General features: G+C 40.2%; 1 protein-coding gene across 1 annotated transcript in view; it reads right to left on the minus strand.

The window, feature by feature from the left end:
• Window positions 1–4,677: 4,677 nt before the first annotated feature.
• The window catches only part of SIM2 (SIM bHLH transcription factor 2), a 54,142-nt gene continuing 42,976 nt past the window's right edge, over window positions 4,678–15,843 (minus strand). Inside the window, exons 7-11 of the mRNA XM_035116471.2 lie at window positions 14,546–14,652; window positions 12,561–12,708; window positions 10,702–10,870; window positions 8,493–8,904; window positions 4,678–7,461 (exon numbers count right to left, since the gene is read on the minus strand). Coding sequence (XP_034972362.1) covers window positions 6,731–7,461; window positions 8,493–8,904; window positions 10,702–10,870; window positions 12,561–12,708; window positions 14,546–14,652 — 1,567 coding nt within the window. The 3' untranslated portion in view covers window positions 4,678–6,730. The remainder of the gene's footprint in view (window positions 7,462–8,492; window positions 8,905–10,701; window positions 10,871–12,560; window positions 12,709–14,545; window positions 14,653–15,843) is intronic.

Genomic DNA, 15,843 nt, shown 5'->3' on the forward strand with positions numbered 1-15,843 from the left:
TATATTGTCTCCCTGCTTATTTAACTTATATGCAGAATTAATCATGCGAAAGGCTGGACTGGATGAATCCCAAGCCGGAATTAAGATTGCCGGAAGAAATATCAACAACCTCAGATATGCTGATGACACAACCTTGATGGCAGAAAGTGAGGAGGAATTAAAGAACCTTTTAATGAGGGTGAAAGAGGAGAGCGCAAAATATGGTCTGAAGCTCAACATCAAAAAAACTAAGATCATGGCCACTGGTCCCATCACCTCCTGGCAAATAGAAGGGGAAGAAATGGAGGCAGTCAGAGATTTTACTTTCTTGGGCTCAATGATCACTGCAGATGGTGACTGCAGTCACGAAATTAAAAGACGCCTGCTTCCTGGGAGAAAAGTAATGACAAACTTAGACAGCATCTTAAAAAGCAGAGACATCTTAAAAAGAGAGAAGACTCCCTGGAAATGACCCTGACGTTGGGAAAGATTGAGGGCACAAGGAGAAGGGGACGACAGAGGATGAGATGGTTGGACAGTGTTCTCGAAGCTACGAACATGAGTCTGACCAAACTGCGGGAAGCAGTGGAAGACAGGAGTGCCTGGCGTGCTCTGGTCCATGGGATCACGAAGAGTCGGACACGACTAAACGACTAAACAACAACAGGACTGTTGGGACAAAGAAACGTACAGTGGTTGAACCCCATTTCTGAAAATATAATGTCCAGTTGTTACCCAGACCTTTCTCCATAGATTCAACAGATACTTTGGTAAGGTGGAAAGCAGACATACTAAGAAACTAAGCAATTTTTATATTAGCTATTAAGCTGGAGATTATTTTTAAGTGGTGCACTTAAATAAAGAAGTCAGTGCAAAGCAAATTGACTACTATTAGTAATTGGAGAAAAAGCCCTGTAACAAAGCCCCTTCTTCAAGTGGTAGAAGCTAATCTACCTCCAGTTTTAGGATTCCATTCCTGAATAGAGTATTCTAAAGGTAAAGGACCCCTGACAGTTAAGTCCAGTCGCGAATGACTCTCGGGTTGGGGCGCTCATCTCACTTTACTGGCCGAGGGAGCTGACATTTGTCCGCAGTTTTCCGGGTCGTGTGGCCAGCATGACTAAGCTGCTTCTGGCGAAACGAGAGCAGCGCACAGAAACGCCGGAGCGGTACCTATTTATCTACTTGCACTTTGACGTGCTTTCAAACTGCTAGGTGGGCAGGAGCTGGGACCGAGCAACGGGAGCTCACCCTGTCGTGGGGATTCGAACCGCCGACCTTCCGATCGGCAAGCCTGAGGCTCAGTGGTAACACACATAAACAGCAATGGAAGTAGTGTTCGTGTTCTGTCTAAGAATGGAAACTGATTTAGGTTTTCTGTTTTGAAAAAACAGGGATGAACCATTGTGTGCTTAGCTGCAACTTGAAGTCTACTTTGTTTAACATCCAGCCTGACAAGAATTCTGAAGAACCTAAAAGCTTGCTCACTATTTTGACATTTTAGCTAGTCCTAAAGGCATTGCCTAACTCATTTTTTTCCCCTCATGGACCAACATGGCCTCATTTTTTATACTTAATACAACTTTGTTCCATCATAGCTTGAGTTGAGGATGGGAATAAGTGGGGTGGAGGGAGCATTGAATTAAATATCAACAGAATTACATTTAAAAGTTCTGAATAAGCCCTAACAATCTGTCTGTTTCTAGAACTGCTGTGCAGTCAGGAAAACAAATGATGTATTTCATTTCATTGAATTTCCTAAATTGGTCAATGTGTAATATTAAAAATACAATAAACATTAAGCGTATTTTATAAATCTACATTATTTGTACTTCTAAAACCAAGCAAATAATAGAAGTCCATTATTCCTTTGTCTACAGTATTTTATTTAACATAGTCTTACGTAATAAATAAGCAAAAGCTTTACAATTTAAGGGAGTAGATATATAATCCTAAGCAATAGTAGGATGTGTATTTCTTTTTCCACATACTGGTACTTTTGTTAAATAATTTATTTTTGCATCATAAAAAAGCAAAATCTAATGTTCCAGTAGAGGAACAAACAGAAGAGTTATCTCTCAAGAAATTAGCTCAAAGAACTGTATCGTGATTTTGGACAAGTAATATTATAGTAGGAATTTTATTAATTCATTCAATGCTGTCCTTTGCTTATGAATGTGAAGTTCAAATCCTAAACCTATTTACTAGTGAGCAAGCCCCACTGAACATAGCTAGACTCACTTCTGAATAAACATGCATAGGATTGTGCATCTTAAAATTATTCACTGGTTTGCTGCTGCAAAGTTGAGCTTCTTAAACAAAGTAGATTGATGCAGGGGAAATCTACACAATTGTACTCAGCAGAGCAGTTTGTACTAGGTGTGTGTGCCATTTCTACTCATAAGATACAAAACTTACGAGTTACATTTCCCAACTCCATTTTTTTCTCTATACATTTCTTACGAAGTGTATAGAACCCTGCAAAGTACAATGGTACCTCGGTTTGCGACTGTAATCCGTTCCATGGAGGCGGTTGCTCGCCGAAGCGCTTCTGCACATGCACGAGCTGTGCAGATCACGTCTGCGCATCCGACACCGCGGAACCCGGATAGTAGTTAGTCGTAGTCGTAAACCGAGGTTTGACTGTACAGTGATAGGCAGTGCTTTTTTCCCCTGGGGGGACGCAGGGGTACACATACCCCTAAATATTTTGTGAATCTTTGTACTTTTGTCCATTGTGTTTATTTTCCCCGATTTGAACTATAAAAGGTGATTTTCTTGAGTCAAAATAAGAGTACCCCTAAACTTTTTTTAAGAAAAAAAGCACTGGTGATTGATAATTATAGTTCATTAATTATCGTTCATAATCAAGAATAATGGCAAAGTGAAAAAGGAGGTGTCCCACTCTCTGCACTTCCATTGCATGTAAATGATACATCCAGTTTTAATTATTATGTAGATTTCAAGCACTATTCAGGATTTTTAAAGTTTTATCCACGGTGAGAGGGAAGGGCTACATGTGCCAGCCTCACCCCTCATGACTGGGAAGGTCTGAAGAGGGACTGTAAGTACATTGAGCTGAAAAGAGTTCAAGTTCTCAGGAAGCCTGATTGCAGGGGAGCACTGTAAGCTCATAAGCAAAAATGTGCTTGCAATTCCTCCTCAGGCCTTCCTAGGAAGACCAGGAGGGAAGGGCCAGGGCAGGCTTGTGCATACTTGAGTCCCCTCTGTAGATAGGACTTCAACATGCCTAAGGCTTTGATAATTTATGCATTGTGGTAGTGGCAGGTTGTTAATTATCTGAATTATTTGAAATTGCTTATCTTCAGCAGCATTACCTAAATGACACTGGGCAATTGAACAGTTTAAAAAGTGTACTTTTCAGAAATATTTTCTTTCTTACAAAGTGAAAGAGGCTTAGCATATACAGTCATTCTGAAGAAAATAAAGTATGCTACACTGCAGTTGTGTATCAGATTTCTTTTTATGAGTCAGCTAATTGCCTGTATCTCACTGGGGAATACATTTTTCACGTAGCAAAATAAACAAATGTTATTTGGCATAAATGTATTCTTTCAGGAGTACATCTGCATGAACACTTCGAAAGACTTCGAAAAACTTGCATCTGGCAATAGAATTGTGTAACGACATCATGATAAGATCATTCACAAAAGCTCCTTTCTATGAAGACAAGCCAAGAGTGCTGCTGCTGTTTTCAGCAATATCAATTACATCAGTAAAGGTATCAACATTCAGAGAATTTACCTTGGGCGTCTGGGAGGATATTTTTGTTTGGCTGTTAGGGGGGGAAAGTTCACTTCCATCCTGTTAAGTACATTAGTCCAATTTTACTATAAAATTAAGTCTCTGGCAAGTTTGTTGCCCAGATAACTTACACATGTTCTTAATACTTGAGGATGTGATTTTGATGAAATAACACACAATGATGGAATTCCAGTATTACAAACAGGAGCCTTATTTGCAGTTTGTACCTGTTTCCCCAAAAATAAGACATGCCCATAAAATAAGCTGTAGCAGGATTTCTAGTATTTGCGCAATATAAGCCATACCCCGAAAATAAGACATAGTGATAGGTGCAGTTCTGGAGGGCGCCAAGGAAGAGGTGAGGCTGGACGTGTAATAAAAATAAGAAATCCCCTGAAAATAAGCCATAGTGTGTCTTCTTGACGAAAAATAAATATGTGTCTTATTTTTGGGGACAGTGTCTTATTTTTGGGGAAACACGGTATGTGTTTTACTTGCAAGTGGTGTGTGGATTAGGGCTTGTGTTTTAACCCTCATTTCTAAAAATATTTGTATCGTATTGGTCCCAGTTCCCCCCTGCCCCCAAAATTCGGGCAATCTTACTTCCCAAAATATTCATCCTGACTTGGAGCACTGAATTAAACCACAAGCTCCAAACTACTTAAACTCAAACTGAATAATATACAGTCAAACACTACCTTTAAATCTGAATTCAACCAAGGTTAGGACAATTTCACATGTGCAGTTTGGATCTTATATTCATGTACACAGTGATCCCTTATCCTTACATCTAGAAGACACCACACCACCATGCAGCAGCTTTTTGTAGTCAAGGTATTGAAATATGTGCTACATCAGCATTGTGCAAATGATGTGTCAAACACCTCTCAGTGCAGTGTGGTGAATATTCCAATGATGAGGCTAGACCCCAAACTGTAAATGTGAAGTTCCCTTTATCTTAAAAAACCATTCAAAATAATGCAATTCTGAGCCTAAGCATTTATCCAAATGTAACTATGACTAAAGAATAGTAGCCAATTCACCTGGAAGCGCACACTTTTTTCTCAGGCTGAAAGATCAAGCACAAGAATGAACAAGGCCATTCAAACAAACAAAGAAAGAGGGATAACCCAGTACCCCATAAAGCACCAGAGATGGAACATATTAGTCATGGTGAACAATGGGCTGAAGGCAAGGTGCCGAGCACCTGTGGGAGAAGCCTACTTTTACACTTTGGGAACTATTGGCTTCAACTCAAGGCACAGGTTAAGTCTGAATTCTAATGTACACTGCTTTGGCACTACTTAAAAATGTGCATGCTCACAATGGTTAATTTTAAATAGGGCAATACTGAGCACAACTGATCACTTTTAAAAAGCTTATTTCCTTACAGTAACAAATAGTTTTATAAAATTAGACAAGGAAATGGATTGTATTGCTGTGTCTAAATGCAGAAAAATAGTTTAAGAAAATGTCTTCATTACCTTTCAACTTAGTTGATATTTTAAAAGGTGCAATCAAAGTTGTTTTCCATATTGCACAAGTTAAATTATATATTATTTCTTGGGAGAAATATTCTTAAATTGGTTCTGTCTATACTCAAAACAACGGCAAAACTGTTATTCGCTTCCTGCAGGCACAGAAGTTCTTCCATGCTTCTAATGAAAACTTTTAGAAGTTTTTGATGTAGCTCAGAGTTTAGCAAAGCTAAGAAAAGCTAGTCAAATTAAAATATACGTCTGACTCCAGTGTTAATGTTCTTTAATGCCAACCATTTTTATACATAAGCTTTTTACATATTAGGGTGCATTCTGTTCTGTTACTGAGTAAGATGATAAATGGTTTATTAGTTATGTTGAAATGACAACCACATTCTAGTAACTCCTAGTGTGCAAAAAAAAACCTTCATGTGTATACACACCCACCACATGTACACAAGAGCTTCCCCTATTTAACTGGATACTTGGGTTGCCTCACCTTCCAGATTAAACATTACAAAGTCAAAGATGAATATACTATGTGCTCTACGAAAAATACTAAATAAAATGTAAGTGCCTGAGAATTCTCATCTAATCATTAGTGCAGTTGGTGAATATATTTTATCATATCTTAACCATAAAAATTGCTAAAACTGGCTGGGCTAAAAATGTAAACCCACTAAACAGAAAAGATTTGAAGTCTCATTGACAGAGGAAAATGAAGAGAATGCAACTTCACTCCTCTTTGGCTGGCAACAAATACAGTTTTGGATATATTCTAAATGGAAAATGTATTTGAAACAGCAAAAACCTTTGTCTTTCTTTTTCAAATAGATGCTTTGATTCCCCACCCCCCTTACAGTGTAACAATCATCAGCTCTTTGGTAGTTATCTCCAAGCTTATTGGGCAAGTAGATTTTCCTTTTCTAAAAATGCATAGTAGCCATGCAGCCTGGCAATTCCATACTGCCTTGGGTAATATATATCCAAGCCACATGAATAAAAAATAATAATGGTTTAATTTCAGGGATTGAAATCCTAAATGCAGGTCCCCAAGGTAATGCATTTGAAGGAAGTTAAACACAGACTGTCACAAATAACTGGTAATTACTGTCTCCTACCAGACTGTTCGTTTGTTAGGTTATCTATAACTTTCAAATAATTCAGGGATTGTATTTTTTAAGAAAACAAAGTCACTCTATGTATCAGCACATAAACTCTTATAATTTAACTTATATACTGTAAAAATAACAAAAAATATGATCTGTTACATGGCTTCTTACTAGCAGAGTCAACTGCAGAGATTAATCTGGAACAAAGCACTGAAGCTAATTTGTTTTCTTGACCTTAAAGGTACTGTTACACATGGCTTGCAAAGAATGCATGCAAGTTTGTCCCACTGATTTTAAACCATGCTCACTAAGTGCAACCATGTATCCTCATGCTTTAGGGGAACTATTCCAGTTTGTTTATTTATTTATTTTATAAGCCACAGCTTTCTATTACTGTCACCTTCCATTGGCTATTATTACAGACGTTCCAATATAATGGGGAAGTGCAGGCTCCTTGTGAGCCTCAGGGGAAGAGGCTGATGAAGGACTTTGGTTTTTGTAAAACATATTTACTTCCTCAGAACTGTGTCCATAATTCTCTGCTACATGTCCTGTGGCAGTACACGAAGAAGTTTGAAATGTGCCATGTTTGGCTAAAACCCGGTGGTAGTTGAGAAGTACAAATGGAACTTGCCCTGCATGCCTAACATCCACAGTGTGATCGTTTTCAGAGTCATGATCAAACTTCCCTGTCATTCTGTCATCAGGTTCCAGCTCACCTAGATTTGCAGCATGATGGGCAATGTGCTCAAATTTTGGTTCTTTCATACAAATTCTTCTTGTTTGTTCATATACTGTTGGAACTGGGAGAAGGTGATTTAATTGTCCAATAGATTTAGTTTGCAAACATTCAGATTTTGACAAAAAGGAGTTGGCTAAGGAGTTCGAAAAGGGCTTTTCACTTAAGTTGTTTTTTTCTTGTACACCTCTATTGAAAACTAGCTTATTTTCTTCTTTAATGAGATGATGATGTGTTGGATATATTCGACTTTCCATTTTGTTGCTGTGCTTTATAATGGTGGAATCATAGCTCTCTTCTTTGTATCTGCTATTTGCTGCTAGGGTGGCACAGCTTGCAAAGCTGTCAGATGTACTGTCTTGGCTGTATCTTCTGTTTGGTAGTGGCACTTTGAAAGAAAGAAAAATAAAAGTTCTTTAATGAAAGCAGTTCAAGCAATGAGGTGTAGTTTGAACATACAGTAAAGTCTATTTAGATTGGGGACATTCGTTTAATGCTGTTTTTGAGCTTGCTTTAAAGCCTTTGTGCAAATTAGCAAGTAGTTGCATTCCAAATAGAATCAAGAAGAGGGAAGGAATAACTTATCCATTCCTTCTCCATGCCAAATTGCAAGATGGGAGTTAAAGCAGGTTCTTGAAAATGCTAAATAATTAAATTATAGCTAATTACCTTCTGAGGCAACTGGAGCATTATTGGAACTATTTTAAAACGTACTTTTTGTAAAAATTATCTTATTTTTTCACTTTGGATACATACCTTCATAAACGGCCAACATAATCAGATGTAATACATGAAAATGCTTTCCATTTGATTTATTAGGCTTGTTTGTGCTATTTGTGGAACACTCCAAAATATGCTCCCTAAAGAAAAGTTGCTATTGTGATCAATATTGTACCCACAAAAACTCTTTCTTTTCAGATCTGACAAAACAACAATATTGTGAGGACAATGTGGTCCAATTGTCTGCTCTGATGAACTCCCATGAACTCTAGTGTGAGGTCTACAATATACAGGCTTGTCAGTAAGCTTGTAGTAGCAGGGCTACACAATCAAAAAAGATGTGTTGTGTGAATACACCCTAAGAAAATCTAGGAGACATAAGAAAACTGAATTTAGGCTTCTTGTTAAATTCTTTGCAACAGAATTTGGGTTATTTTAGTTATCAATCAGATTTGCATCTTAACTATTATTCTTGCATTACATTCAGAAAGAAATATGAACAATTCAGGAGCAAAATTAAAGTGTAAATGTAAGTTGCAACTATTTTCAGCCCTTACCATAACAAGTCATCAGCCTCTTTTTGTTAAAGGTTTAAAATAGCTTTACCCACTACACACTTTTAATATTTGAAAAATATTCAACATGAATGAATTTTTCTTAGGTATAACAGAGCTTCAGATTTGTTCATTTAATACACACCTTCATAACTCTGTAAGAGATTATGGCGTGCACTGCTTGCTGACTGATCAGAAGGACTTTTCGATGGTGACTGACTGCCTCCTGGAACCAGAGAATTGGCATAGTGCCACTGGCACTCTCCACTTGTCTGCAAAGTACTTAAGAAAAATCGAGCTACTTCGCAAGGTGTTCCTTGAGATTGCCCAAATTTAGAAGGCAGCATTTGTTTTTTGCTACTGAATACATGAGGGTCTACAGGGAAGTGTCCATAATGGTAAGAGAAAGGTAAGCTGTACGATGGGGTGTATAAAAGTTCGCTGTTTTCTGAATGGAAGGCTTGTTCTTGGATGGTGGCAGAATTTGCTGTGGAGTTGGATCTCCAGCTTCCAACCTGGCCACATTCCAGTTTGTCTGTCTGGAAGGAGCTGTATTGCTGAAAAAGCAAATAAAAAGAAAGAAAAGTGTTTAATAGCTGACTCTGAAATCTGTCAGTATAACAGACTAACAGAGTGCAATACAGCCAAGTACCACCTTGAACTGCAGTCCCACCAGTTCATATAAACTAAGAGAAGTTGGCAGCACTTAATTTCTAAAGAGAGGAACTGGAGCGCAAGCCTTTCTGGCATTTTTCTGGAACCTCTGCTCCTTAATCCTGTGTATGATGGACAAGCTATAGCTTCAGTGGTGAGGGAGGGAGGCATTCTGCATGTTTGGAAACACTTTAAAATGATTTCACATATTTCATTTAGCTGGCAAGATTTTTGAGGGCCACACAGAAGTCTGGGGGACCTGATGTCATGCCCCCCTGCACTGAGGTGGGAACAAGCTTCCCATTGGTTTGTTCTTGATCTGACACACGTATCTTGCTTTGGATTGAAAGTTCAAGATCACCTCTACCTCCATATTTCAAGTCAGGCTGTCCAATTTTTTATTTGCTTTTTTCCAAGTGCCTACAAGTTTATCCACTCAAAACATTTGCCTGCCCCCTTTTTAAAAAATAAATAAATAAAATTTCACTTTTTCATTTTACACTTAGAAAATTGCTCAGAAAGCGGTGAGAGCTGGCTTTGACATGAGGGTCAGCTAACCAGCAATGTGAGCAGCCTTGCTCCAAGGGAAGTTTCCTAATGACTGGCACAAAGGCTTTGCACAGCACTCCTTGGGATGCTCTTCTGTCAGTCATTTTAAACCAGGGGTCCCCCAAACTACGGCCCCCGGGCCGGATGCGGCCCAATTGGCCTCCCAATCCGGCCCGCGACGACCCCCGCCGCCCGCTGCCGCCACCTGCTCTTGCGGCGCAGTGGCGTTCTTAAAAATCGGCAAAAAATCAGCGAAAATCCTTTGTGCGCATGCGTATGGGCCTCTCCCGACCTAGAAGAGGTCATTTCCGATGCACTTCCGGGTCGGGGGAGGCCCATACGCATGCGCACAAGCGATTTTCGGCGATTTTTTCCCGACCGTGTGCGTGTGCACATGCGCACGGGCGCGCACTCCCCCGCCCTCCGGCCCGCTGCGCGCGCACTCCCCTGCCCTCCGGCCCGAAGCCCGGTAAGTCTGGGGACCCCTGTTTTAAACATTCCCTTAAAGCAAGGCTTTGCACATTGCTGGTATGGTGGTCCTCAAGGCAAAGATAGTCTGGCTTCTGCTCCAAATCAAGACAGGTCCCCCAAATCCAATCAGGGAAGGAAGGCGGCAAGTCTCTCCGAAATGCAGTATCCAAATGATACACTCCCAAACTACGGAGGAAACTACACCAGTCCTGAAGCTGGAAGATCTTTGGGTTGACAGTTCAACCTTCTTTTATTCTTCATCCCTGCACTCTACCTTAGTCTTGTTCTTGCATCTATTGTTAACACTCACCCTGAGCACATTTCTGGACCTGGTCATGTATTGTCTCCTTTCTGCCCGTTTTTCTACGATATTGGTGGCTTTCCAAGCAAACTGTTGCTGCTGGTACAACAAGCTGTTGCACCAGTGCAGTTCCCAGAATTGGTTGAAATAATTCAACCACAAGTGATGCTGTATTGCTGCAACAGTTCATATTCTTGATCCCCTAAACTTGCAGTACTCAGTACCCCAAGCATCAATTTGTAGGATCAGGCTATTAAAAGGAACAGAATTCATGATATATTGAATTGCAAGAAATTCCAGTGACTATTCACAGCTACTGTTGCAGATAGGTTGCCACACTCTTCTAGCATGAAATGTTGATAGAGAAAAAAGCTACTACCTGTTGTGGATACGGCGTTGTTCTGAGTTTTGTCTTCATTTTATTACTTCTAGGTTTTGTTGCTTTTCTTGTTTCTTGTGAGGTAGACGCTGAGTTTCTGCATGAAAACTGTGATTTAGAAATGGTGACCTGGTCCAATGATAATGGGAGTTCCTTATATTCTATATCTCTGAAAAAACAATAACAGCATTGCAACAGAGGAATGGTCCATTTGCATCTTTCTCCTCACATGTTTAAATTGGGGCGGGGGGGAGAACCTCAGGCCTGAGATGCTAATGTGATCCTTTGGGCCTCTCTAGCTAGTCCTTGGGACTCTGCAAGTCATGCATCAGCCTCCCAACGCTCCTTGTGCTCTTGCCTGGCTGTACTGTTTCCTTGAACTATGATAATATCTCTCAGGTACCTAGATGGAGACTCTCTCTCTCTCTCTCTCTCTCTCTCTCTCTCTCTCTCTCTCTCTCTCTCTCTCTCTCTCTCTGTGTGTGTGTGTGTGTGTGTGTACAGCAGGCTGCATTCCAGGCGCACACAAGGTAAAAACCACACCCATTGCTCTACCTACTTTTGCCTCCAGCCTTGGCCCCTGCTGACACATAACCCCTGTAAAGTTAACCCTGACTGTATGTTTTCCTCACACTGAAAAAGGGTTCTCCAACCCTGGCATAAAGAAAGCTTCAAAAAAATAATACCAGACATGCCAGTCACTGGACTATTAAAACTGAATCCTTTATGCACAAAGAAATGATAGGAATGGGTTGGAAGCCGTGAAGCTATGTTAGGAGTTCAGTTCAGGACACTTGAACTCCAGACACTGCCAGAGAGGAGTAACTGGGCTATCTCTCATATATCCACTCATACTTTCACAGCTTTCATTCAACTGCTTCTATAATACTGTGTATGTAAGCATTTATTTGATATACACTCTCAACCTGCCATTTGTTCATAGTTGTGCAGCTGGATCCTGTTAATAGTTAATAATATATTTGAAAAATGGCTTCCCTTCTCCATCCTAAAGTAATAGTCTGCCTCTATGTCATAAGAATGGTTATCTCCTCAGGTTGTTTTTTGTTTAATTAATTTTCTGGAGTTTTTTTGTCATCAGCTGATCTGCACCTGCATGTTCTCTAAAAGAGCTGCATTTATCCCAATGCCATTTTAGTTCATTATAATATGTCACAGAGTAGGAGCAGAGCAGGGCCAGCCCTGCCATTAGGCAGAGCAAGGTGGACATCTCAGGTGGCAGATGCTGGAGTGCAGGGGGGCAGTAGCAGCATCGCCCCCTGATCCCCACCCCAGCTGTCCCTCTCTGATGCATAATAGAATTATGTGTGTGCAATGCAGCCTGCATTGTGCCTCCTAAGGCAGACTGCTCCCTTGATGTGCAGCGAAAGATGCTATACAATTGCCAGTGTTGAAATAAGATTTAACTTCTAGTTCAGGCAATCTCTGTACATGGAAAGGGATGTGCCCGCTTCTACCTTGTGTCAGGCAGCAAAACATCCATGGCCCTGGAAGACTGACTTCAAGACAGGTTTTCAATAATGTCATTTTATGTTATTTGAAATGTAGTCATTCCTTTAGTATTAGATTGGTTGTCTAGAACACAGTCTTCAGCTGTGGGATTGAAGCCCAGAAGTGAGTTGGCCATACCAAAATATTTTCCCTTGGTCTGCATCTAAGAAATGATGTCTACCTTACTAAAACCTGATACAGTACAGTATTTCAAAGCACAACAAAAATATGTATATTGGTGATCAACATTTTAAAGTAACAAAGTGGAAATCAGGATGGAAGAAACAAAGTCAACATGATACACTGAATAAAATGAATGTGGTATACAATGGTAGGAAATATGGACTTACGTTAGGACATAATTAACACTCACTATGCAGTGAGGTCGTGATGAGCGGCTGTTGTGTACAATGGTGGCATAGCTCTGGACCCAAACCCAGCCACTGTTCTTTGACAGCAACCGATAGTACTTGGTTGTGACTTGTCCTTTCACCAACACTATAAAACATAACATGAAAGGAATTTAATTATACTCATACTCTGTCTTTCCTCCATGAAACTTGAGGTGGCATATTTAACGCTCCCAGGTGACCTTCTGTTCAGACATTGACCCCCCAGACCTGCTTGGCTTAAGAAAGTTTGTTACATCATTGATTTTCAGACTTTGGTTTATTTGTTTTTTAAAAAGAGCATTTTACCCCTATAGTGTAATTGAACTTTCAAGCAAGGACAGTATTTTGGTTATTGTGACTGAATGTTCTCTTAATACAGGTCTTATCTAATACAAAATCCAATAAATAAAACACAATCCTAGATACATCTACTCAGAAGTCCCACTAAACGTGTATAGGATTGCAGGCTAAAAACTCATTTGAGCCTTTGTTTGTGCTTTCTTGAACTCCTGGACTCTGCCTAATTAAAAGTTTATCCAATTCTCTTATAGCTGTAATACAAAATCTCAAACCCAAACATCTTCTGCCTTCTTGTATATCCTATTCTTAACATGCCATATTGACTGTAGAAGAATGAAGTCATACGGAGAAAGAACATTTTGGGCTATACTTTCTCGGTGGCTGCTTTCTGACAATCATATCTTGGCTTAATAAGCTGAGGTATGAATGTGCCTCATACACCTGTATGTCGCTACTCTGCTCCTCTCTTGGTGCAAGACAGGAAATATGCAATTAACTATAGCTTCCTGTTACAACTAAAGCAGGAAACTATGGTTAATGGCTTCCAAACAAGCCAGGCTATTTAACTTTAAAGCATGACTTTATATTTTAGCAGCTTATTGATAAATAGTGGTTGCTCGAGTCCTGCAACTACTTCCATGAGCAGAGAAATGGGGCACCACAGTTTTGGGAATGAGCAGAAGCCCTGCTCAATACATGGAACTAGTTGTACAGTTGTCTAGCTTTAACCTAGCGATCTTTCCTCACAGACCACTTCCCAAGCTTCCTGAAGCATGTATTTTTTCAGAAAATTAAAACATCTCTATTAAGTCGATATGCATGCGCTTAAGAGATTTTGGATTTTCTTACTATAGATTAGTTCACTTAAGATAGCCGGTGCCTGAAGGTTCTTTACATTTATTACTCTGAGCCAAACAACATACCCAATTTCCATTATAAAAGTTATTGCCTTCCACAGCAGCCATTTGCTCCCAAAGGTGCTGTAAACAGTTGGGAGAGGACAATATTTGGTGGGAAATCAATGCAAAGCTCCACAATGCTGCTTTAACTTCAAAATAGAAATTGTCAGGTTTGTCTAAAAAGTGTGAATTATTTGTTGTTGCTATTTATTAAATTTATCCTGGCAGCCTTTGAACACGTGAATTCTGTCACTACTGCACTGTCAGAATACCAAAGAAATTCATTATGATTAAAAAGGAGTTGCCTAATCTGTAATACACACGAAATCCAGAGAATTGTCACAAATATCATTCCTACCCTAGTTATCCTGATAGCTTGGCATGTTGCTAATGAAGCTCATTAGGAAATCTACTAGTATTGGAGCAACAGCTGTAACAAACTGTCAGTTACTTCATCTTCTTCCAGCACTAGCTCACATTGTATTAACTTGAAGAATATGGATATGAATTATCTCTGATTCATCAATTTACTTTGCTTTCAAAATTTGTTCCAGCAGCTTCACATATTAAAAAGTTATGCCAATGAATTAATATAAAACCCAGATGTAGAAAATACATTACCATTTCACATGTGAGTTTTTTATTGGGAAAGCTGTGCCCAATCATAGTTTCCCAACACTTATACTGTGAATAACTCACATCAACACCATTACAAATTTATTTTACTTGTTTTTCATTACTTACAGAGATGGTGAGCATATCGTAAATGAAATACATCACATCCATGCACATGGTGGTAGAGAGTTTTCTCTATCAGGTCCTGTGGCTCATATCCAGTTAATTCAGTCACTCTAGAAGAAAGAAATATAGCTAATAAGCAAGCATCCTGAAATATTTTACAGCAATAAACAAATGCTTTCCTTTTCCAGAAATCGAGTCGAGTATCCTGAAACCTTCAGAATTACAGTAAGCCCACAACTTATGCACATTTAAGTTGTGCACATTCAGTTTTACGTGCTTGGCAAAATCATTTTTAAAAAATTAAAAGGGGCAGAAGGGGGGTAGGCATCTGAGAAAAAAGACTGGCAATCCCACCTGCCATTGAACCCAATGTGTTTTGACTATACACAATTTTGGCTTAAGGAGCAATCTCTGGAATGTAACCCCCACATAAGTTGAAGGCGTACGTTATACATTTGTTTTTAACTTTATTAGCTGCATCGAGTACAAAATCCCATCAATATATTTAAAATACCCATATGCATTTCAATATATAGGATTATGCTGAAATATATAAAGCATTACATAGCACCGATCAATTATAGGGGAATGCTATAATAACAATTCTCACTTTTAAGCAGAAACATCTTCAGTGGCTGTTCCATTTGGTAAGATAATGGGTAGGTATGGTGTTGACTGGCAGGGCCGGCCCTACGTATAGGCTGGGTGGCGCAGGGCACCATGGCGCCAGCCTGCCAGGAGGGCGCCGCGAGCTGCGCCCGCCCGCTGGCCGGCCGGTCTGTTGCGCAGCTGCGCCCACCCGCCCACCGCCCTGGGAAACAGGGCGGGAGGGCGCCGGAGAGATCGCGCTGTGCCTGCCCGCCCGCCCGCCCACCGCACAGGGAAACGGGGCGGGAGGGCGCCGGAGAGATCCGGCGCGCCATGGCGCGAGGGGCGCTTAAGACGGCCCTGTTGACTGGTTAATGGGACTGAAGATGAACATTTGCTCACATTCAGAATTGCCAACGGATACAACTAGCAGTACTGCAGGATAAGATATATGGCACAGATGAATTGCGGGGCCTCCTACAGGGACTCTGGGACAATATTACAGACTAAAAGGGTACATAAGAGCTAGCTTCCTACTAGAGCAGCTGCTGGATACTATAAGTCTCATTCCTGGTCCAAATGTGGCAGTTGTTATTTCTTTGGGATAGCAACAATGCATTAAATTTATGCCTTGGTCTAGATCGGGCATGGCCAAACTTGGCCCTCCAGCTGTTTTGGGACTACAACTCCCATCATCCCTAGCTAACAGGACC

This window comes from Zootoca vivipara, chromosome 4, assembly GCF_963506605.1.
Source record: "Zootoca vivipara chromosome 4, rZooViv1.1, whole genome shotgun sequence".
In the NCBI taxonomy this organism is placed as follows: domain Eukaryota; kingdom Metazoa; phylum Chordata; class Lepidosauria; order Squamata; family Lacertidae; genus Zootoca; species Zootoca vivipara.